At 38.1% G+C, this 24,355-nt stretch overlaps 1 protein-coding gene across 1 annotated transcript in view; it reads left to right on the plus strand.

Moving 5' to 3' along the window:
* The window catches only part of TRPM6 (transient receptor potential cation channel subfamily M member 6), a 50,858-nt gene that overhangs the window by 6,687 nt on the left and 19,816 nt on the right, over window positions 1-24,355 (plus strand). Inside the window, exons 4-17 of the mRNA XM_088054617.1 lie at window positions 268-408; window positions 2,818-3,098; window positions 4,143-4,371; window positions 4,946-5,092; window positions 5,790-5,924; window positions 7,039-7,167; window positions 9,147-9,398; window positions 10,338-10,512; window positions 12,012-12,126; window positions 13,792-13,991; window positions 16,212-16,344; window positions 18,009-19,147; window positions 19,836-19,948; window positions 20,872-20,998. Of these exons, the coding sequence (XP_087910743.1) occupies window positions 268-408; window positions 2,818-3,098; window positions 4,143-4,371; window positions 4,946-5,092; window positions 5,790-5,924; window positions 7,039-7,167; window positions 9,147-9,398; window positions 10,338-10,512; window positions 12,012-12,126; window positions 13,792-13,991; window positions 16,212-16,344; window positions 18,009-19,147; window positions 19,836-19,948; window positions 20,872-20,998 (3,316 nt within the window). The remainder of the gene's footprint in view (window positions 1-267; window positions 409-2,817; window positions 3,099-4,142; window positions 4,372-4,945; window positions 5,093-5,789; window positions 5,925-7,038; window positions 7,168-9,146; window positions 9,399-10,337; window positions 10,513-12,011; window positions 12,127-13,791; window positions 13,992-16,211; window positions 16,345-18,008; window positions 19,148-19,835; window positions 19,949-20,871; window positions 20,999-24,355) is intronic.

Below are 24,355 nucleotides of genomic sequence, written 5' to 3' on the forward strand. Positions count from 1 at the left end.
TATCTGTACCTCTGCTGTTGGTGCTTGTCCTGAAGAACAGTTACTCTCATTGTTTGATGCAATTGATCTTGTGAACAAAATATACAATGTGGGTACAATGAACTGCAGGTATCAATCACATTTTCCTCTCTTTCCTAGAAGAATTCTGTATGTGTAATGAACGTGTAGCTTCCTGACAGATGCATATTTTTCCAGATTTTTGAGTGTTTTTTTTTGAATGTTGCATGTAACAGCATCATGTAACGTTTGTGACATTTGGTGTTTCAGAACAGCCTTTCTTTGGATTACAAGATATCACTGATTGACATTGGACTGGTGATAGAGTACCTCCTTGGTGAAGCGTATCGGAGCAGCTACACAAGGAAGCATTTCCGAATTCTCTACAACAATCTCTACAGAAAACACAAGGTAGCTTCTTCCAAAACACCGGTCACCAAGAAAAGCCAAAATGTGACACCTGAAAATAGCTCAGGTTTTCATCCTGGTTAGTCTGAAGAGCATCATTTAAATGTATGCCGTGCTTATCTGTTTGAGAACTGTGGAGAACTGCAAATAAAAGAGAAAAATCCCCAGGACTAATTAGGTCCTAATAAAGTGGTTGTGAAATGATTTATTAGTTCAGTAAATTTATCTTTGTGTCCAGTATCTGGTTTTTGTCTATCATCCATCAATAAGGAATGACAAGATTGTGCCAATACCATCTTCCCTTTTTTGAAGCAGTTACATATTTCCTTTTTGCAGCCTGAACCAGCTTACAGAAATATTAAATTCCACATGCCTTGAAGTAGACTTAGAGCATGTCAGCATTCTCCCTACGGTTTACCAAAATCAGTAACTTAAAACCAGCCTAAACTTCTCAATAAATTAGCTGAAAGAGCAGATTTACTGCATAAGAATGATCCCCAGGTTTTGGATTAGAACTGCACTTTTAGATGTGTTAAAAAAAGAACATCCTCTCATCCCCCTGTAGTATTTCCTTGACTAAGAGAAGAACCTCATAATAATCAAGAAAATTGAGAAGAAATAATGAAACCTTTAACTTGGGGTGAATAGAAACAAAGAGACAGAGCTTTCTGTGCCATCAGTTTTTAACACAATGTTTAAAAAAGATGTAAGCAGTTCTAACACTTCTCACTCTCTCCCAATGAAATATGACCTTAACAGGGACAGGTGAAACCACATAATCATATAACTAGGAATTGCTGGGAAGAGCATTAGCAATTCAGCTGTTAATGTTCTTCCCTCTTAGCCAACACTGAACAAAATTTACAGAGATGCTGGATGTGTCATCCTTCAGAGGAAATTATCAGCAAAAAGTTCAGAGAGTTCTGTCTTTCAAATGGCTTACAGCACATTTTATAAAGGTCGGCACTCAGAAGAGCTTCCAGACTTGGCAATTCCTTATGTTGCAACCCTGGTTCTTGCAATTTGTGGATCTTATGCATGGAAAATCATTATTTTGAATTCAGATATTCAGAAAAATACATATTTGTTTATTGAGATGTGAAACAGGCCATTTTTTGCCTTGATGGTATAAACTTCAGTGGTAGTTGTGGCAATTTTTGACTCGCTAGTTTTTGAATAACGTCAGTTTCTATATGCATTACTGCAGTCAGCAAGTACCAGCAAATTTTATTTCTAATTTGCATTTCTCTTTTCATGTTTTATGATTTCCCTTTGGATCTAGAGAGTGGTCTCCAGCTTGCCTCAAAGCCTATCTCATTCCTTTCATCAGAGTAATCAGATGGATAGTGGAATGGGATCCACTGAAAGTACTTTGCATTCTCAGTTCTTCAGAACTGCACAGCCTTACAAATACAAGGTAATATAATTACTTATTCTAGACTTTGTTTAGGACATATCAGGCTGATGATAATTTTATTGACAAATTTTAGGCATGCTGGTCAGGCTCTTAGTTTTAATAATTCTACTAAATTGCAGTGGAAACAATGTTTTACTGCTCACTGCTCATGAAATACAAGCCTTGCAATTTTATTATTATTGGTCAAATCAAGCTCAGACTCCATGATAGTTTTTTAACTTCCATCCTTTAGTTGCTAAGGGCTTTAATTTACTGAAATGTAGTATCACCAAATTTCTAAGTATCAAGCATGTGTGAAAACTCTTCTGAATTTGGAAGGAATAAAAGAGTTCTCTGACTTTACTAATGCTTTCTCATGATTGCTTATTAAAGTGCTAGACTAAGACTGTTAAGAAGAGTTAAATTCAGAGAAAGAATGACAGACAAGTAAAGATTGGCATTCATTCATATCTATCTATCTCTCTATCTGACAAAACATAAAGTAAAATTAATTTAAATGGCTGTTTTAGAATTAGTCAGATTCAAAATGAACCCATGATAGCACTGAGACTTCCTCACTTTTATCAGTAAGACTTTTTTTCCTGTACCTTTACCAAGAAATACCCAGATACAAATGTATAGCAAGTTTACATTACAAGTGGGACAGACGACAAAATAATCTTTAAGTACCTAAGGTGTTTATTTCAGTCTAGTGTTTACTTCTTCTTCTGTCATAACACATATAAAAACGAGAGTAAAGCGTGGAGTATCATGGGGTTTGGAGAATGCCCAACACTATGGAAAGGCTATGAAAGGCACGGATTCAGAGCAAGGTGTATTTTTCCTTCATTAATGTTACCACCTTCTTAGCACTGGTAATCTGAACATGGTCCTAGCTCTGGTTTATGCTTAAATGTATATAGCTATCAAATAGTTTGCTACTTGTCATTCAGATTTGCATGCAGTTTTATTTTCATGAATCTGGGGTTTATTATTTTTTTTTCCACAAATTATAGGAAAGATCCAGCCCTTTCCCAAAGTACAAAAAGAAATCAAAAGAGGATATAAACTGCACAGAGAATTATGAGTCAACTGGCTTCATCTACCCCTATAATGACCTCCTGGTGTGGGCAGTACTAATGAAAAGGCAGAAGATGGCTATGTTCTTCTGGCAGCATGGAGAGGAAGCCATGGTCAAAGCTGTTGTTGCTTGTAAACTCTACAGAGCAATGGCACATGAAGCTAAACAGAGCAACATGGTGGATGACACTTCAGAAGAACTCAAGAAGTATTCAAAGTACGAGTTCTCCCTTCATTTCAGTTAAAGTTCTCTGGTGCTGGGAATGGTTAGATACTGCCCTAATCTGCTAAGAGTTAGTAAAGTTAGTGATGCCATGGATTATGGAGTATAAAAAAGGTACTTTCAGATACTCATTATTGATACTATATAATGGATCTATCTACTGGTGTGCAGTGTGTTGGAGAGTTAAAGGAAAGCTAACTGCATATTACCTAGATGCATATTTGGAAATGCAGGTGAGTAATGTATAGTTCATTATCTGCTAAATGGTCAAGTGAAAGGCTGAAATTTCCCTTGCAGCTTCTCTTCCAGTTCAATTTGTTAAAAAGCCATGTGGCAGATAGCTGTTGGACTGTTCAAATCTGTAACAAGTAATAATGAGCAAACCAAAATCGGTGCTTAAAACCTACTCTGTGCAAGACTAAGTGGAAAGTGAAGAACCTGATTGAATGAAAAGGGAAGTAGACCAAGAATTTTCTTTGAGTTTGTAATTTCCATTTAGTGTTTTCTGGTAGCTTTTCTTGTTAGTAATATATTTTCTGCTTTGTAGATTTTGTGCTTAGGATTCAGATGCAATAAAATGTACTTTGTTCTTTTGTATGCAGCTCCAAATCATAATTTGAAGGAGAGTATGTACCTTCAAGAATTTTCTCTGCAGAAGTGTTTTAAAGTTAGTCCAAAAGAGGAGACTTTTGCAACTGGCTGCAATACTTGCTCACAGTGGCGCTGAATCTGTTGGTTGAAGCAAATACAAAGAGCTTTGTAGGGTCCATTTTGATCACTGAGATTAGCAACAAAAATAAAACCCGATAAAACAGGATGGCCCTAAACATTGTGATTAGGACTAAATAGGTTTACACTTCAAATTGTTTATCACTAGGTATATTGATGAAGCAATGAGAAAAATGGGAGAAGGCATGCTTACTGAAATTGATAGCTGAACTTTAGTTAACAGAGTATTCACAGCAGCCTCTTTTCAGCAGCGACTCTGAGTTTGGACTGATCCCTGTTATATTGACTGTTAATTCCTTTCTGCTTTAGGGAATTTGGGCAGCTTGCCTTAGATGTGCTGGACAAAGCATTCAAACAAAACGAGCAGATGGCCATGAAGTTGCTGACCTATGAACTGAAAAACTGGAGCAACTCCACTTGCTTAAAGCTGGCAGTGTCTGTGGGGCTGCGGCCTTTTGTGTCCCACACGTGCACACAGATGCTGCTGACCGACATGTGGATGGGACGCCTGAAGATGCGGAAGAACTCCTGGTTTAAGGTAGCAATGGTCTGCTTTTTTCTGAGCATTTAGGTGCTCTTTAGATTCTTAATATATTGTGTTTTTTGGTTATAAGCATGGCTAATGCAGCTTCACACAGCTGTGCTTAAGCATAGGTTGGAGTGTGAACATCTGGGAAACAAAAGCAAGGTAGGGAAGGAAAACGATACTTGCTTCTGTTTTATTTCTTTGCAAAAGCATGTGTAGGATGACATTAGAAGGAAGGTTTTTTTTGTTGCTCTTCCCATTCTCAGCACTTTTCAGTCCTTCTTCACCTGCTCTTACATCCCCACATTGCCTGTTCCCTGGCAGAGCTGCTGGTGGGAGGGATGCTTTTCAGACACATGGGGCAGTATTGAAAGCATCCCAAGATACGATACCACTCTTCAAAGCCACGAATCAGCCAAGAGCAGCTCAAATGATCAGAGGTTGCCACACTGTGATACAGATTCCCAGCACCAGTGACTCCTTCCCCAGCCAGAGGAATTGCACTGCGTTTGCGCTGGCACCAGGCATGGCTGTGATCTTAGGTTTGTGCTATCACTGCTTAATTAATCTTCTGCCTCTCTTTTAGGTCATTATGAGTATTCTCCTGCCTCCCACCATCCTGATGCTGGAGTTTAAAAGCAAGGCAGAAATGTCTCATGTGCCTCAGTCTCAAGACTGCCACCAGTTATGGTATCATGGGGAGCAAAGCCCAGTCAGCTCTAAAGATACTTTGGTTAGTCTGTGGGATCAGCCATTTGTGTGCCAGTGTCTGTTTGTCTACCACAGTGCAGTTCTGAGTGAGAAGATGCTCATCAGGTGGAATGAAGGCCAGCTGGAGAACTGGAGGCCAGTTCTCTCCAGAAGTATGTCTTAGGTCCCTAGTTTGGATATGGACTTAAGTGAACTTGGTACAAGTTACTTCATCTTCCTGGATGTTACTTCTGTACTGACCATAAAGAGAAAGTCCCTTCCAACCTCACACACATTGCTAGTGCAGGAAGAGAGCAGCCCCACCTGGGGCAGCTAAGAAAAGTGCTCACACACATTCTTCTTAATGTGAACTCTTGATTTTGTCTATTAGTCTTTAGTCTTTAGTCTTTAGCAAAAGTCCAGGCTACTGATTTTCCTTAAATACTCTTATTCAAAATACTATTGAAAACATGTACAGAGAGCATAGCTGTGCCATATAGAGCATCTTTCACTCAGTGCATGCTGATTATTGCAAATGAGATGGTTGTAACCTGACAAAACTGAGCTACAGGATATACTGTATATGCAGAATACTGGTGTATTTTCTGAATGCACCAGTAATGGTTGGTGTATTCAGAAAAAAGTTTAGTTATCTGTGTCTGTCTTTCTGCTGAAACAACACTACCTTTGCAATTACAGATGATAGCTTCTTACTTTAAAAATGCTGTTTTCTTTTAAAGAAGGGTTATGATGTGGAAAAGGCTGTTCAGAAGTCTGATGAAAGCCAAGTAGATGGTGGACAAGGAAGCCTGCCTGGAACTAGAAAAATCTATGAGTTCTACAATGCACCAATTGTCAAGTTCTGGTTTCACACGGTTAGTTGTCATTCGAGAACTTGGATTGACAAACTCCTCCTTTGATCCTTCAAATGCCACTTAATCCTGATGTTACCTTTTCTAGCATGGACTTGCAGTCACTTAGTGGTGGGTGTAGATGGGAAGCTCTCTGACAACTAAGTGTAAAGATTGTCTGCTAAAATCATGCCACTGAACTAAAATAAAAAAAAAAAAACAATCCCAAACTCAAAACCCCAGAAAAGCAGTTATAAAGAACTAAAGAAAAACTCAAGCACAGGTTTTTACAGTGGTCAGCTGCGAAGGCTGAGATAGATTTGAAGGTGGCCTTCTGTACGTTTAGTAATTCACTGATATTTGTGTTCCTTTCTTTAAGAACTGTTTCTGGAAAAGTGAACATTTATCTACAATAGATCATTTGCTATAGGAAATGTGCATTTAATGAATCTGTTTTAGTAACCCTGTGTCATTAGAGCTCAGGATGTTTAAGATCAGGCTGTTCATTAGGACAGATCACCATGCACATAACCTTTTTTTCTTTTAACTAAGTATGTTAAAGTGGTTTATAGGTTGTAATCTATTATGTTAGATAAATTTATATTATGCTGTTTTACATCTAAAATATTTGTATTCCACCTGATATCGTTCTTGTGTATTGGAAGGCACTGATTAACCAGCAGTGACTTATATAACTTTGAGAATTGTTACTTGTCCCAGGAGAAGGCTGGGATAAAAGCATAAGACTGACCTTGCATTGAAGGAATGGTGTGCAGATCACAGAATAGAGTCACAGAATAGTTATTAGTGTTGGAAGGGACCTCTGGAGACCATCTAGTTCAACATCCAAGGTAAAATAGTCTGTCTTTTTTATGGGGATGAACACACGCTCCAATTGTTTATCTTCTGCTCCTACCTATTTTTTCATCACTAAAGTACCAATTTCTCATGGTTTAAGAACATTCCCATAAAGACAAAGCAAAACAAAACAAAACTTTGGAGAACTGCAATAAAGATTCTGGGCTCAAAAATGTGGCTGTGTTTGAGTGCCTATAGAGAGGTCAGTCAGCTGTTAGGTTTGCAGAAATTTGCTGGAGGTTTCTGTGTGTATGGATCACACACACCATGTATTTTGCAGATGTCGTACTTGGCATTCCTCATGCTCTTTACTTACACTGTGTTGGTGAAGATGGAACCAAGACCAAGCGTGCAAGAGTGGCTTGTCATAATTTATATTTTCACTACTGCTATTGAAAAAGTCAGGGAGGTAAGTTTTCCCATTCATACTTCTCATCTTTATTACAAACCAGGGAATGCCTCTCTGAAGAGTGCTAAATCCTGCATTGTTTTTATAGAGAATTATAAAGGGAATTTATTTGCTAGAAGTCTTTTATTAGAAGACCAGCTCTTGGGCCTTGAAAATGAATCTTAAATTTTGGCCTTAATTCTCTACTGCATAGAGCTGGTAGGTAATGTGGGGTGACTGCTGAACTGAGATTTGGAACCTTCATGTAGGCATCTGGTCCTTAATTTTCTTGACTGGACCATTAGACTTCTAGTGATAAAATTTGTCTTTAGATAATCTGAGTGAGAACTTCTTATGAATTAATAGATATTTTGTATAGAAAAATCTATGATGAATGCACTTTAAAATCTCAATCAGCTTTTAATGCTTGATTTACTGGGCACAAAAAAAATGATATCCCAATCAAAATGATTGCAATTATTTGCAGTTGATTAGACCCAAGCTTCCAAACACAGCTTTCACTCCAAACCTGAGTTTGGAGACAAATGCAGCTATGTTTTCCCTTAATTACTATATCTGCTCTGACATGCCTTCACTGTAGAATCAGCACAAAGTTTACTTAATAGTAATGTGAATTGTCTTTTGTATGACTTTTGAAATGCTGTACTTTCAGAAGAATAAAGCTAGCCACAAAAAGCCAGCCACAGTTCTGAGAGAAGGATGCTGCAAATACGGATCACTCAGAAGACTGTGAAATCAGTATGAGGGAGGTGAAGGATTTCAAGGGACAATAAAAATATAGGGAATATATCAAAGGTTGGGTGGACTTGCAAGTTCTGTGTCAGTGTAAGACAGGACTGAAAAGACCCTACATCAGGATTTCCTAACTGAGAAAAATGTTAAATGCAAAATAGCAAGCACTTTTGAAATCACTGTTGTGCTCTTGCACCATCTTGATGGTGGCACAGCAGGAACAACAGCACTTCTTTCTAGCATCATTGGTTGCACACTTTGAAGTTGACAGCTTTACTTGATTATCTTTATCCATGTTCTAATTCTGGTCTGCTGGCAAAGACTTTGTAGGACACTCTGTTTCAGCCATGCAGTTGCTGTGGGCCTTGTTATATATAGCTGCAAACGACTGTTTCTCTAGATTGTATCAAATAATTGTTAAAGCCTTAGGCCCTGCAACTAGTTACTCATGTGAGTTAGTCTAGATCACTTGTTTACATTAATGTGTTCATATACATAAATTCTAGCAAGATCAGGTTTCAAAATCTCTCCTTTACTTGGTACTTATCAGTGTGATCTCACATAGCACTGCATAATTGGCCTCACTTGAGGCAAACGTTTTATTTGCCTCCTCCCAAGGATTCCACTCTACACGCTTGCTCAGTGAAGCTTAAAATCCCTTTAGGGCACCTTACAGTTCAAGGAGTGAACATTTCATTCTTTACCTTGCTAGTTGCCAGCACTTTTTTTTTTTTAACGTGTCCTTGGCAGAATACAAGGATATTCCTTTATATTTTGGGTCTGAAATAAAAACATTAGTTATGTTCCCAGTGGCAAGGTTAGGCTGGTACTTTCCATGACTTAGGGGTTAATGAAAAGGCTGTTGCAGGTCATGACCATCCCTCTAGAAAATGCTTGTTAATTTCTAATATGTGTGCATAACAATCCTTTACTAGCTGCTCTCTTCTGCTGAGGTATGTGCCCTTTAGTGAATGGATTCAGGCTCTGGATCTATTTTTCCCTCAGGAAGAGCTATCCCATTTGATGTGGCATACTTGAGCAATATGACACTATAGATTAAGTAAAAACCTCAGTTGATGGTGAATGGCAATATGCAGTAAATGGGTCTAAGACAAAAGGAAAAAAAGTAGAAGGGGTGGAAATTGTACATTCCCAAATATCATTAAACAATTAAGATAGAAAAGGTTAAATAATGCATATGTGATTTTTAATGGCATTGTGTTTTTCCACACCCCCATTCTACCCAGGTATTTATCTCAGAACCTGCAAAATTCTGCCAGAAGGTGAAGGTGTGGATTTATGAATACTGGAATTTTACTGATTCTGTGGCTATCATCCTGTTTATGATTGGTTTCGGTTTGCGCTGGTCCAAGCCCCCTGTTCAAACTGCAGGCAGGCTCCTTTACTGCTTGGATATTATATTTTGGTATACTCGGCTCCTTGATCTTTTTGCTGTGAATCAGCATGCTGGCCCATACCTCACAATGATAGGGAAAATGGTAAGTGCTGTGCTTTAGAACAATATTTCTGTAGTTAAGGCATCTACCTTCAGGAATATCTAAAGCTCAGAAGTGACAGAAAAGGAGAAATCATCTAATAATTCACATTGAATATATTATTTGAAAATACCATTTTTTTTTTCCTGTTTATGAGTTGACCATAATCAGATTACACTTTTCTTTAATTTATTAATTACATAAATTTATTCACAAAAGCCATTTTTACTTCAGTCCTTAAAGAAGGACTGCATTTGAGTTAGTTTGCTAATCTAGCTTGGTAACAGGAAAAGGAAAAGTCAATGCCTCTTGGAGATGGGCTCACAGGTTATTCCCCTAACTCTTGGGAACTGTTTCGTTATTCTTTTACTTTTTGTTTCTCATAGTTACATCCCAGTTTATCTGGCAAAATTTCTGTGAAATCAAAGTTTGTCTTTTGCTGTTAGAACTGCTGCTGAACTACTGTCTACTCTTGGGGGACATGTGAAGATTCCTACTGTAATTTGCTTCGGTTACTGAGAACTCTCTTCTTAATACTTTTATATTCTCTTCTTAATACTTTTATATTCTGTCTTTCATGGTAATTGTTTAGGAGGCAAAATAACTTTCACTGCTGTTCCTTGCTCTCAGTTTGAAAGAAGGACCACTGAGCAAAATCACCATTGTAAGGTCTCCACATTTTTTATATCTTCCTTAAGATCTAAGAGGACCATGGGAGGCAAGTGGCTTTTTTAGTCTGGGATGATGTTAACATCTATAAATTGCTCAGGTAGCCCAGGTCATAGAAATAAAATACTTTTATTTCCTTCAACATATTAGAGTATGACCCCTGATTTTATATTCTGATTTATAAAAACAGCAATTGATACTCTTCCCTGAAATGAATATCTCTTTTACATATAATTAACACAACTAATTCTTTTACACAAACATGTCTGCCAGACAGGAAATATGTTCTATATTGTGATCATGATGGCCATAGTCCTGCTGAGTTTTGGAGTGTCACGAAAGGCAATTCTTTCACCAGAAGAGCCTCCTTCTTGGACACTGGCAAGAGATATTGTATTTCAGCCCTACTGGATGATGTTTGGTGAGGTCTATGCTGGAGAAATAGACGGTAGGTAATTTTCAGAATAACGCTCAACAGCTTCAATTCAATGTGTGCAGAAGCATGTCTACTTTGGTCTCTTGAGTTTTGACTACCTATTAACCTGTCCTTTCTTTAACAGTTTTGATTCCTGTATATATATGTCCATAATGAGTAATACTGCATGAATGAAGTTGAAAATATGAATTTCTTTGTTAAAAATAAAGATTAAACTCAAAATCCTCCAAATTTAGTGTTTCAAATTAAATATACTGCAAATATCAGGGCAAAGCACATAGGAACTAATACTGAGCTACTTCCTGGTCAGGGGATCCACCAGTGAAACAAATTTCCAATCAAGTGAATCTAAAGCTGATCTCTTGGAGCAAATACTATAAAGCTGCCTTAAAGGAGGAAAGAATAAAGGTGAAAAGAAAGGGTAGAAACAAGTTACCTGTTGGCATTCTTAACCAGATAAATCAAGTGCATGTAGGAGAAATAGAACCGACCAACTAAATAGGAAAAATTGTGTTTCTTGATTTTGGCTTTGACCTTGTTTCAGTAAGAGAGAGGAACCAGACACTGACTGAAGGTATAAGCAAAACAGTCCCTAAAATAGAAAAGTAAGTATGCAAATAAAAATATATATATTTAAGGTACATTGTTCAGCATAGACCCGATTCATTAAAATAATCTACTATGTTGCATCCATTATTACTGCTGTAACAGTCACATGTATTTTGGTTATATTAATCAAAATTATTTTAATGAAAGCATACTGTTAACTGTTTCCCAGTTTAATCCTTTTAATCACTTCATAATTCTAAACCTTAAGAAATTTGACACTTCCCAAATAAAGCTGTGATTTCTCTAGTGACTCTTTATACTGCAGAATATGTCCTGAATTTCATGTTGCTGTTTTATGTTTCAAAGTTTCCTCAAAAGAGTTAAATTTGATTAGAAATTAAAAAGATTGGAAAGTACTTATTTTGACAACTTAAAAACATCAAAGGGGATCCCCCAATTTCCTCCATTTGTTGCTTTACTTCACAAATGTTCATAGCCATATATCCTTTTGCATGTGTGCTTTTAAGTTGTGGGTAAAGCTCTATACTCCAGTACTGATAAAGCAGCTTTTGAGCTGTATCCTTTTCACACTGGAGTCTGTGACGCTCCTGCCTTAAGGATCAAAGACGTGGATTTCAGCTTTCCTGGGTAAAAGTCATCTCCCAAATACATTTCAGCTGTATCATATTGCCCCCTTAACAAAAAGTGGATTGACTGGCATAAGAACTGATACGTATGAAGTGGTGTCTGCATCTTCTGAACGATGGTAACTAGGATGGTAGTAGCATGAAGAGGCCTCAGTTCTCCTTTAGGTGGAGGCTGACCTTTTATTTGGAAATTTAGTGATGTATCTCTGTGAAATTAGTGAGGACTATTCCGTTTCTTGCTGGGACAAATGAGAAGCAGAGGCCATTTTTGTGCTCTGCTCTGGTTTACATGTTCTGTATGTGCTTCATTTCCAGTTTGTGAAACCAGCGAAGACTGTCCTCCTGGCTCCTTTCTCACACCGTTCCTGCAAGCTGTCTACCTCTTTGTGCAGTACATCATCATGGTCAACTTGCTCATTGCATTCTTTAAGTAGGTACCTTGGCGTACTGCAGCCAGCATTCTTAAAAGCTTTTCACCAAAAATGCCCTAGCAAGGGTGGTGGTTTCACCAAAAATGCCCCCCTGCCACGGGGGTAAGTTGAATAAAAGAAAGAGTGGTGCTAGCAAGACAGTGCAAGGAAAGGGATAGTGAGAAGACTGCTAAACCCTTTTGCCACTTAAAAAGGATCTGACTCTCTGAGAGCAGACAATTGCAGTTGGCAAAAAACCCAACATTAATTCATCTCTGAAATAATTTTCCCTTCCTAAAAGTTGTATTTGTTGTGCTAAGAGCCTATATAACATTTATCATAGGGTAGGCCAAGTTTTAAACTGGCAGATAAGTGGAAGGTGTTCAAGCAAAGAGGCTAATGACTGTAGGAGTATGCTTTTCTTGTAGGAATACTTTGAAAATTCTTACTTAATGCAATCTCATATGTTCTAGACTGAAATCTAACTGTGGTGTTTCCAACAATTTGCCTTTTAATGTGTGCTGCCACAGTAGAGTCTTTATAGTAATTCTATAGTAATTCATAGTAATCCTATAGTATATCATAATAATCCTATAGTAATTTATCAGTGTCCTTATAGTAATTCTAATTCACGTTTTAACATGTATCCCTGGTAGTGAATAAAGTTCTGTAAAATATTAGTAAAGAGCAGCCAAACCAAAACAGTCATTTATTTTTTCCTATAGTTCTAACATTTCTGGGAAGAAAAAGTCAGCTGTAGGTTAAAAAAATTAAAATTAATATAAGAAGTCATTAATATTCAAAAAACCTGGACTATCAAAACACATTCTATTTCCACTTCCAATAAGAAATCCCTTTCTTGAAATTGTGTCAAGGAATCAAGCTATTATTTTATATACTATGTATTATTTTACATGTGAGAAATTGTTATTTGAATTATTTATGGAATTAAACCTTTAGTAAGGATGATATGGCAAATCTTCTGCATAGTGATTTGATTGCTCCAGAAGTAGGACCAGAAATGGGTGGGTATGCGAAATACATTTAATTATGCTCTCAGAAGGAAAGCTGATGTTTTTGTGATTATGTGCTGGGTGTGTGGAATGACAGTGCAGCTGAAATGACAGTGCTAGAAACCACATTTCTTTCCTCTGCTCGGGTCTATCATTGTAGATACAGAAAATTATTCAGTGCAGCCAAGTTTAATAATTTCACAGCTCCAGTGAGCATTCTGCAGAAGAATGGTTCATGTAGCTGCAGCAAATATATTTTTAGAGGGAGTGCAAAGAACTATTTTGTTACAGTCTTCCCTTAGCCTGACACCTACTTTTAATCCAGTCCAAAGAGGCAATCAATCAGCGCTGAATTCTCGGTTAGGGTATATATTAAAATTTAAATAGCACGGCGGGGATTTCAAAGCCATGTCAGTGGCAACATTTTCCCAGGACCCATTAATGTGAATGGGAATTGGCTCTCCAACTCTTCTAGGCAGCTTTGAAGATCTCACTCTCAGTGCAGTAGCTGCAGGCCCATGCTGCTGCTTTGTTGAATGAGAGTTGCTAAGCTGATTTTCCTCACTGAAGGAATGGGACCAGTGTCAGATTAGGTCTTGTGCTGTATTGAGAGTATTCCTCACGTGAGTATTTTACCCTCCTTCCCCTCTCCCTCTGTGTCTCTCTCCTCAGTAATGTTTATTTTGATCTGAAATCCATATCAAACAAGCTCTGGAAGTACAACCGTTACCGCTACATCATGACCTACCATGAGAAGCCATGGCTGCCTCCACCATTCATCCTCCTGAGTCACATTGGGCTCCTGATAAAATGCATCTTCCACCACCAGCCCCCAAATGAGTTGGACCAAGAGGAAGGCGATGTTGGACTAAGTAAGCTGGGAACCAAAAGAAATAGTTCATCATCACTCCTGTCACTGTGGAGTTGAGTTCCAAGAAAAAAACAAACAAGAAAACAAAACCAAAAGGGGGAATGCTTTTCTTTGCATTTGATTGTTGCTGTGCTACATACTGTGCATCAGTCAAGACACCTCACAACTCTGAGCTGGAATAAAGTGACAGCAACTTATTCTGTAGGAACTAAATAATTTTTTCTTTTAAAAGAAATTAAGCAGTGCCAAAGGTAAAAAGTTCTGTATATTTGTCAAGTAGCTGCAGAGCCCAAGGGTGGAGGAGATCCAGTGATGGCAGATGCAGAGAGAAAGCATAGGGGCTTCCCACCTCCTTGATGCTTCCATCCCTTTGTGCCCTGGCTTATCACTGTACCTTACCTTCTTCACTTTTCTCAGCCTGGACTTCCTCATGTCATCCTCTCCTAATGTCTCCTCAAGGCGATGCAGTTCCCTGTCCCACTGTCACTGTTTCTGCCAGGTGTAGCCTGAGCTGTTGTGGGATGAGGCCCTCAAGATGCTGGCATGAAAATGGATGATCAGTAGTGGGGCTTGGTAGTGGGTGCAGGGAAATGGGGAAGAGATGACTAAACATATCTAAAAATACACTGGGAAGCATTGGTATACAGTATTACACAGCCTCATCCTTTTTGATGCACTGTACACCCCTGAAACCTTATAATAGAGGTGAGCAGACTGTGCCTGGGTCATGCTTCACTTAGAATTTTTTCTGCTGAACATGAGTACCTGAAGATACCTCTCAGGCTCACAAAGAGTTACAGAGCTCAAAACCAGGCTTACCCAATCAATGCTGAACTGCTGTACTGCTGCTTGCTGGTTCAGCTCCCCCATCATGACTGGGGATACACCAGCCTGCCTTTCAAGTCCCATTGCTTGATTTATGTGCAAGGACAGCGTAAGGCAGTGCATAGCATAGAGGGGATCTTGTGAAGAACTAAAGGAAAGCTGAAAACCTGCTTAGCACATCTAAAAATCCTTGCACAGAAGAGGGCTCATGCCTTCCTTACATTTCTTTCAGAAGGATAACTTTTTGCTGTTTAGACACCTCTGGGCATCTTTTCTATATACTTATGCTTAATAGGTTTCTCTCACTTTAGTTTTGGTGTTGTTATAAATGGTTTTCACAAGGACCCAGGGCCACCCTGTGGAAAATCAATACCAAGACACAGAGTAAAATTTTGGAGGAAGGAACACAGATCAAACAGGGGAGAAAAGTGCCTGGAAGGTGATCAGGTCTCATTTGGAGTGAGAGGGGGAGCCCCAGAATGCTGTGGGGGTCTTCACTGCTGAGCTGTGTGTTGCAGCTGGGTACTACATCCTTGTGGAAAAAACACCGCCTTGTTCCTTGGAACAGGCACCTCTCTAGCAAGTACAGTGAGAACTTTGGACCTCATAAAAAAGGACAGAAGACAGGAGCTTGGAAAATGTGGAGTTTGAACCAGACAAGCAGCTTTCCACCATATGCATTTCTTTGTAGTGCCTTGTAATGGAGCTGTCCTCTCAGAAGTCTTGGTGTGCTTGAACAATAGTGCCATGCGCAGCCCAAGTTATGGAGTTTTAAACCTCTGAGTGCTTTTTCCCCCCCAACAATCTTGGGGTGGAAGATCTTAATGTTTTATACATATGACTATTTATTAAGGATATTTGAATGTTTTATACATATGAGCATATTGATCAATCAGGTGGGAGAAAATTAAAAAAAAAAAGTAAAAATAAAACTTTGCAGCTTTGAGCACCAGAATGGATTGTAATTGTTGTAGGTGACTATGTCTAAATGGATGCCTGGGGCAAACTGGAGTAAAATTTTTGTAAGGTTTATGTATTCATATCTGAGTCTTGTGAGTGACCCATGTATAACAAAATAAAAGAAAAATTTGTGAGAAAATGCATCTTTGTGAGCAGCTATTCAGATATGTATTTTTGAGGCTTTAAAGGGGAGTGTAGTGGAATTTTTGTCCATGTGGTTTTGTTCCCTATGTAACGAAAGACAAAACCTCACATTTTTGTATATTTGTGTTTTTATACTCAAGCCCAAATTCATGCAGTTAGGCCTGATTTATTCTTGTCAAGGGAGGAAGTGTGAACAAGTTTTTTGACTGTTTTCTTTTTTTTCCTCATGCATACTTACAAATTACTGCAATTATTAGCATGCTTCATACTGATTCCTACCTCCTTTGTTCAGAGCTTTACCTGAGTGATGAGGAGCTAAAGAAGCTCCATGACTTTGAAGAGCAGTGTGTAGAAGAATATTTTCATGAAAAAAATGAAAACCTGAGTTCCAGTGGCAGTGAAAGGATCCGTTTGACCACAGAAAGGTGTGTTTTGATGCATATTTATGTTCTTTGTATGAATTTGTTATATAAAAAGACTTTAATAAGTCAATGCTTCTGAAGCTGGTTATGGCCACTGAGAACATGCATAGGCCTTGTTAATTTGGTGGAAATGTGTCTGCATCTGTCTGAAACCTATGTCAGATCTGTTTGAGAAGCTTTGCTGACAGAATTGCATCCCCAGCTGCATGCAGTGTGTACATGGTTAAAGGGGTACAGTGAGGTGTTGCTCAGTTCCACTTGTGCAGATCAGGTAACACTACAAAAGCAAGCCAGAAAGCAGCATAGAATACCGAATTTTATCAAAAAGCTTAGTAGTGTAGGTACACTGTGAGAGTATTGATTGTGATTGAGTATAATTGTTTGCAGGAAAAAACAGAAAACCGTTGTAACATTATTTGCAATATAATGTCTTGGTTTACACAATGTCAATACACCACTGCCAACAAGGTTTCAAAACAATTGGTATTGGCATGATTTAGTTTTATATTGAAATCAATGGCAAACATGCCATTAAGTTTAATGGGAAGAGTTAAAAAAAAATGAACACTATAAAAAGTGTTACTGAACGCCAACACTGATTTAATCTAACTAATTTGTTTTGCCTAGAGAAAGCATAATCTTATTTTCTGCATGTTAAAATTGAACACAAGCAAAATAAACATCCCCTCTAAAAGAAATTAAATAAGTAGCTTTGTTCAGAAACTGCAGAATTGATTACTTCAAGAAAGTTTCATTTACTGGATAAATATAGGTCTGGAAAGGAATTTTTTTCTGAGTGCAGATGAAACACTCTTCACAACATCGCATGACATCAATGCAAGTAATTAATTTAGATGAATAAAATATTCTGGAACATTGGTCCTTGATTTTTATTCAGCAGTGGCTTAATGCTACATATTTTAGATACTCTGTGACAAAGGAAATAAGTGACTGCTGCATATTGCCTCGCTTATCATTGTCTTAGTGATAAAGTATCAGAGAGTATCTTCAGGAAATATGAAGATAATGTTTAAAATGATGTAATTCCAGGCCAAGATGTTCCTGCACTTTTCAGTGGGGATTTGAGGATAATAGAAAAGGCTTTGGTTTTTTGGGCAGTTGAATTTTACCTGAAGATAATCATAATGCATAATTATGCATAAGATGCATAGAATCTGCTTCTGGAGGCCACATACGTTCTTGGGAAGACCCATTTCTCAGCAGTCTCCAGTATTTGAAAAAATGCAGGATTAAAGAGTGCCTGGATGTTTGTGTGAGCCTTATCCTTCTCTTGTTTGCACAAGAAATGTAGAATGCACGATGTCCAGTTGACAGGAAGTATACCTCGTTTGCAGCCCTAGCCAGTGTAACTTGCCATCAATGGTTTAGTAGTTCTATGGCAATGAATGGGTATTAGCAGGAAAACAACAATTTTTAAAATAGGTACTCCTTGAGCAAAAAGGCTATTTCCTTAATAAACCCATTGGCAGTTTGGCTGGGTTTTGTCAAATACAGATATTAATGGGAATGAAAATAATAATTTGAAATAAAAGCCTGTTTGAAGCACTAACATTTTGAAATGTGTTAATGGCTTCTTTCATCATCTTGCAAACAAATGTAAATATCTATGTTTTGGTACTTTAGTTGTGTTTTTGTTTTCTACCTAGAGTGGAAGAGATGTTTCAACAACTTAAAGAAGTGCATGAGAAGGTGTTTTATATCAAGGAGTCTTTACTCTCCCTGGACAGCCAGCTAGGACATTTGCAAGACCTCTCTGCCCTGACAGTGGATATCCTGAAAGTGCTTTCAGCTGTAGACACCTTGAAGGTGGAAGAAGCCTTATTGGCTGACACAAAACATAAAACCTGTAGGAAGCTGCCCCATAGCTGGAGCAATGCATTCTATTCCAAGACCTTGAGCAGCCTGGAGGGCTTGTGTGACAAAAAATACCACTATTACAGCATGCCACCCTCCCTCTTACGGAGCCTGGTGAGGACTCAGTCTCCATCAGAGTGCAAACTCTTCAAGTCTGGGAGTAATGAGGTGGTAGAAGACAGCTCTCAAAAGGTAGAAATAGAAACAGATACGCTCACTTCAGGAGTATCCTCTGAGACCAAGTCAAGTCCTAGGTATGGGCAGTTCTTGCTAGTGCCCCCCAACCATCAGGGAGGGTCTTTTTCTGAAGATGTCACCTTAAATTTGTCCTTTTTGAACACTGCTGCCAAGTACAAGGATGAAGCATTCAGAGACGACCTGCAAAGTAGCGTTGTGGTTCAGCAAAGCTTGCCAGGTATCAGCTTCCTTGGAAAAGAGACAGAAGGTTATCAGTGGAGCCAGAGAGACTTTGTTATTAATTTGCCAGCAGAAAAGATGAACGCTGCAGAAGCTGCTTGTCCTCTTGATCTCCAGCTACAGCTGGGTGTTGAAGGAAGTGCAGCATGCCCCTGCAATGATAGGGAAGAAACTGAAGGTGGCTATGTGAACTGGGGATTCTCTGAAGGAGATGAAAAAGGAGTTTTCATCTCAGATTCAAAGAAGAAAGCTCTGTACCTACATTCCTCCTATGACAGGGAGAACAATTGCCAGAATATACCTGCCAGGCATGTCCAGTTAAGCGATTCGAAGTCCTTCTCCTACAGCTCTGTCAAGTCATGTCCCAGCAGCAGCAGCATCTCTCAGAACAAGCTGAAGCAAAGCATCTCCTTCTGGATCAGCCCTCTCTGGAGGGACTGGAGTTTCTGCAGAAGCAACAGCTTACCATCTCCTAAGAAAGAGAGACCAGGGAAAATCTGCAAGGCTATAAGTGGTAATTATAAAACATTAAACCTGTACAGTATCTTTTACAGAAGAGTCCAAGACATTACAAAAATGTTTCTTTTGTACCCAGAAAGTATTAGATGTAGTGGAGGATAGTAGGAGAGAGTCCAGAGTTACTCTTTCACTTTGTTTGTGTGTGTCTGGACGTTGGGAATATCTGAAGCGTGCTTGGTATCCAAGCTACAACATACCTATGTGTCAGCCACCCTGATCTGCCCCATCTCATGGAATCTCCATGTCTGTGGCTACAACAGGAGGGTTGTGCTCACTCTGGGGATGTCCCTTGCCCTGGGGATGCAAAGACAGAGTTGCAGGAACCAAAATGTACTACACAATCCTGTAGAGATACATTAGCAGCATCAGAGATGGGTGCATGGAGAATGAAAAGGCTTACATTTCTGTAGCCAGTGTAAATACCTCCCTGCCCACCATCCAGTTTGCTTGCCAAGTGCTAAATTACATCAGATTCCAGTTTTAATTATGAATAGTATGACATGAAGGATAACATTAGCTGTTTTATGTCTTGTGATGGTGCATATCTTTGCATGGAACTGCTTGAGTACTAAGTTTGGATTCTCAGATTGTTTTAGACATCTACCAATTCTCAGTCCTATCAGATTTTTCTTGGTAAACAGAAACTCTGTTGCCTAAAGGTGTTTTTTGACTCTTTCCTGCAGAATCTTTAGGATCCTGGGAGCTACACCACGGTAGGACAGCAAAAACTAAACACCAAAACAGAGACAGAAAGTCTGGGAGAAGAAAGAGGAATCAAAAACCTCTTCAGGTGCCGGTATGGGCAGATGCAAGAGAATTGTGTATCTCAAAACTGTCTTTTTCATTCTTTAAGAGCAGTTCTGGAGTGTGGTTTAATTGAAAATGTATACATTTAAAATGCTGCACACAAACTGCAGCACCTCCTGTGTGTGTCTAGCTTTGGTTCAACTTTACATTTTTTTGAATGTGTGGGATTTCTGTTTTGAACTTGTTGACATCCAGGGACTTTTTGTGGTGATACTGATTTTGTGGTGGTTCACAAGCATAAATCAGTCCTTGCATTTCAGTTGTCAGGAGAACTTGTGGAGCCTTCATGTGAGCTAGGATAGACTGAAGCAGTGGCCATATCCAGGGGGTATACAACTTTACTCCAGCAAGTTAGGCCTCACAATGTTGTCTTCTGTCTGCAGGAGTCCCATAGACTTTTCTCTGAATCCATCAAACATTTATCACATTGTAGAAAGTATACTGATTGTGTATACGTATGAGGCAACTTTTGCAACTGTGTCTGTGTGTTCATAAATATAAATTTCTTTCTAGAGCTATAAAGAACTTTCTAGGGTCTTCATTATCTGGAAAGAATTATCACTGTTTAATGAGATGAATACTGAAGACTGGTTTGTTTACATAAGATACCCAGGTCAGCAAAGGATCTTGGACTTGAACTTTGAAATCTAGTATCTCTGAAGGTATTAGGTCTCAAAGTTCAAATTCCTGCAGATAGTGTGAGACCTTTCATCTGTAGTACTTTCTAGACAAAAGCAACATGTCTTCAGCAGTTTGTAGCAAAGCTGGGAAAATCTGTTTCTCAGTTGGAAGTGCATTCATTCATTGACATTTCAGAAATGCTCTGAAAGGCCACATCATATGCTGTCAGAAGAGTTGTGGAGATGCTAGTCATCCTGTAAATTCAGTATTGTTTTGTCTGTGTCTTGGCAGGTGATTAGAGTGGATGATTGTCCCCAGAACACTCAAGTGAACTCAGAGCCTGCAGAGATCAATGCCTGGGATGAGCAAGAGAGACACAGCAAGAATTGGCTCACTGTGTCTAATTTCAGTCAGCTAAGTATGTTATGTGTTGCAAACAGTGAATTTCAGATCAGCTTTTAAAAAGAAGCAGTAAATAGAATTCAAAAAATCAAAGTGTTATCCACCATTTTCACCTAATGGCATAATTTCTATAGAATTAGACTTAGTTTATCTTGATTATTTAAAACAACATTGAAGAGGCCAAAGAGTCATAGGTTGGATGGAAGATCAGGTGAATCTTTTTGGGACTACTGCCTGTCTTCCATGGGAGATATTTAAGTGCTAATCCCCAGGAATAAGTAGGAAGCAAGGAAAATGATGTCTTTGTCTCCTCTCCTGAAGTGTCTTCTAAAGTGACATCTTCTAAAGTGGCATCCTGGCTAATTGCAAAAAACAAACTCATGATTTTTCAGGACATTTATCCTCACGGGCAGTGCTGTGACGCTGTGTTTGTTGGCAGATCCTCTGCCTGCATGATTCATTTCTCGTTGCTCAGAAACACATCCTCCAAAGGGAAGAAATGAATTCTGTATTGTCTCTTTTGGAGTGAAAAGGAATGACATTCTTTTTCTTCGTTTAGTAATTCTCCATCTCTTTTATTCTCAGAAATTCTATGCAATATTATTCTTTCAGCTTTGCTGTGATGTGGCTCACTGGTTTCATCCTGTGAGCTGCTGGGAGAAGTGCTGTGACTCAGTACCACATGGCCTGAGGAGGGCTGTGCTCCAAAGTCTGCTGAAAAAAGTGGAAGTAGTCTGCTTAAGCCTATGAAAATTCTGTCACTGTTTTTTAAACCCGTTACACATGTACTGGGACAATATGGTATTTAGGTGTTTATTTTAGAATACTGCATAGCTGCTTTGTTTATAGTGATAGAGCTGCTCATTTACCCTCTGGAAATAGCTGACAACTTCTCTTTTGCCTAGGTTTGGAACGTCTCCATTACAAACACCAGAAAATTAAAAATCCAGATGTTGGTAGGCATACCATACCATTTTGTGATTACCCGAGGCATTCTCAAGAGGTAAGACCTAAGATAACACATCCTAGTCCATAATTTTGGCTGGGATGAATCCAGAGTAGCTCTACAGTCATCCCTGGATTTGCCAGTAGAGTTCCTTTGTCATGACATATCTATTTGAGAGATGTGAAGCTTTGTGGTCCACTGGCAGAGTGTATGTGTGGAAGTAAATGAATAATTTAACAGCTGCTACCACTCTACGAAGATTATTGAAATAGGACAATAAATTATTGAATCTTAGATGGTTCTGAATATGAACTTAGTCACAAACAACGTGTGTTGATGTTTCATCAGGTGAATGGTCCTGAACTTGTGGGCAGAATGGGAAAGAAAGTTTCGGAAAGTTAGCTACATAGCATCACATAGTTATTTCTTGCAAAGGGGTATCAATATTTATCTAAATATTGATAATAACTGCAAAGTATGGATTTTTAGCCATTTCCTTTAAACATCATATTTATTATTTACCAGAATTAATCTGCAGCTCTGTAATCTAAAGATCCTCTTCCTGTGTGAACTAATATTGGCTTCTTTATATTTATATTTCCTGAAGACTTGAGCAGGAATCTGGATTGTGAAAACTACTACTATCTGTTAAAAAATTATGTAGTTAATAGAAGAAATGGAACAGCTAATAGAAGAAAATGTACCATTCATTAAATTTTATAGGGGTTTCTCAGAGATATGAAAGGAAATTAACAATGAATAAATTAAGAAAAGAAAATATGAGAGAATCCTTTCCTCTTTCTTTTCAAGAGCACCAAAGCACCCTTCCTTTAAGGGAGTAAGTTGATTTTACTTATAGGACTTTTGGTTATTAAAATGGAGATCTTTCAAAGACTAGCTTATTTTTCACTGAAAATGTTACCATTTTTCTTTTCTTTTTTTTTTTTTTTTTTTAAGGAATAAAAATGAACCATGTAATTTCAGTTATGATGTTCTGAGTGCTGGAGAACTTGAATCCCAAATTCCGGGACAAGAACTTTAACTGTTTTAATTAAAAAAAATTATGGGGTTTTATGTTAAAAAGCGATGAGAGAGAGAAATAGAAAAAAAATTTACTGATTTTGCATTCTGTAAAACCAAAACCTGGACTCTAAATCAATAAATTTTTGAAATCTGAATCACAGGATCAGCCAGGCAAAATAAAGGTAAAGTCAGGAAAACTGTGTAATCTGGTGCTTCAAAACCTTTATTAAGATATATTAGGCTAAACCTCAAGTGTGATATTTTTTAAGTTGTAAAAAACCCCATTCTGCTGATTAATAGCAGTATTTGATTTATGCTGAAACCAGTCGTTTCTGAAACACCAACTTCAAATTTATTTTTCCAAGGTGCACTCTCCAGTATCCACTAAATTCTTACGCCTCTCTCTGGACTATGAAATTTATTATTTATATTTAACACTGAGATGTAACAAAGTTGCTGCATCCAACTGTTCCACTTGGAGGATGATATATTTTAAAGACATGTATCTTTCCAAAAGTGAAGTTCCTCACTCATGGCATACTAGGGATTCAGAAATCCCTCTTGATAGGTAGCAGGGAGCAAAGCAAGGGGGTGTGTAGGAAGCTTTTGTTAAAGACTTTTTTCGTCTTCAAAACAAACTACAAGTTCAAAGTATGAGAGAAATAAAAAAAAAATTAAAATTTATTTACTTTGCAGATTAAATTAAAAGCTGAGTTTTAATTGACTCATCTTTAAACTTGTTGTCCTTGACATTTTGTGTGTGCGTGTGTTTAGAGGATTGAAATTGGTGGGACTACCATTCAGAAGAAAGATTAAATATCTTACTACCACATTAGGAGGACCTGGCTGGCCCATTCTTTGCCTAATATGTCTTGAAGTTTAAAAGATTATTTGAGATTTTCTTTAAATATAAGACCTGGAAAATATGTGATCTAAATATCCTTGGAAAGCTGCTCAGTTTGTTACGTTCTTCTGTGCCATGGCTTTTGAGTGAAATTATTTTCAACAACATTAAAGGTTATACCTACTCTGGAATTTTCTAACATAAAGAAAGTTCTCTAATACTGTGATTATTAGAAGACCTTTAACAAGTTTTGTGAGTATATCAAGACATAGGTGGTGACCTGAGTATTTAATTCAAATGTCTGGAGACATTGTGGAAAACAGCAATGTGAGCAAATTAGTTCCATTCTAGTGTAGGTATGGCAGTGCTGTGATTCACCTGTCTCTCACGGTCATTATTCATGTTAATAATCATATTAACATCTATTCTCAAGATTGTACCTTCTGGAGCTGTGCAATGTGTATATGTAAAGATGTGCATATTTTACCAGTAAAAGTGTCTCTCTTTTTCTAGGATTTCAGTAATAGCGTATTTGGAAACACCAAGAAAAGTAATCTGAA

This window comes from Pseudopodoces humilis, chromosome 4 (assembly GCF_049639895.1).
Source record: "Pseudopodoces humilis isolate 2021_Gansu_Grassland_sample_001 chromosome 4, ASM4963989v1, whole genome shotgun sequence".
NCBI lineage: Eukaryota > Metazoa > Chordata > Aves > Passeriformes > Paridae > Pseudopodoces > Pseudopodoces humilis.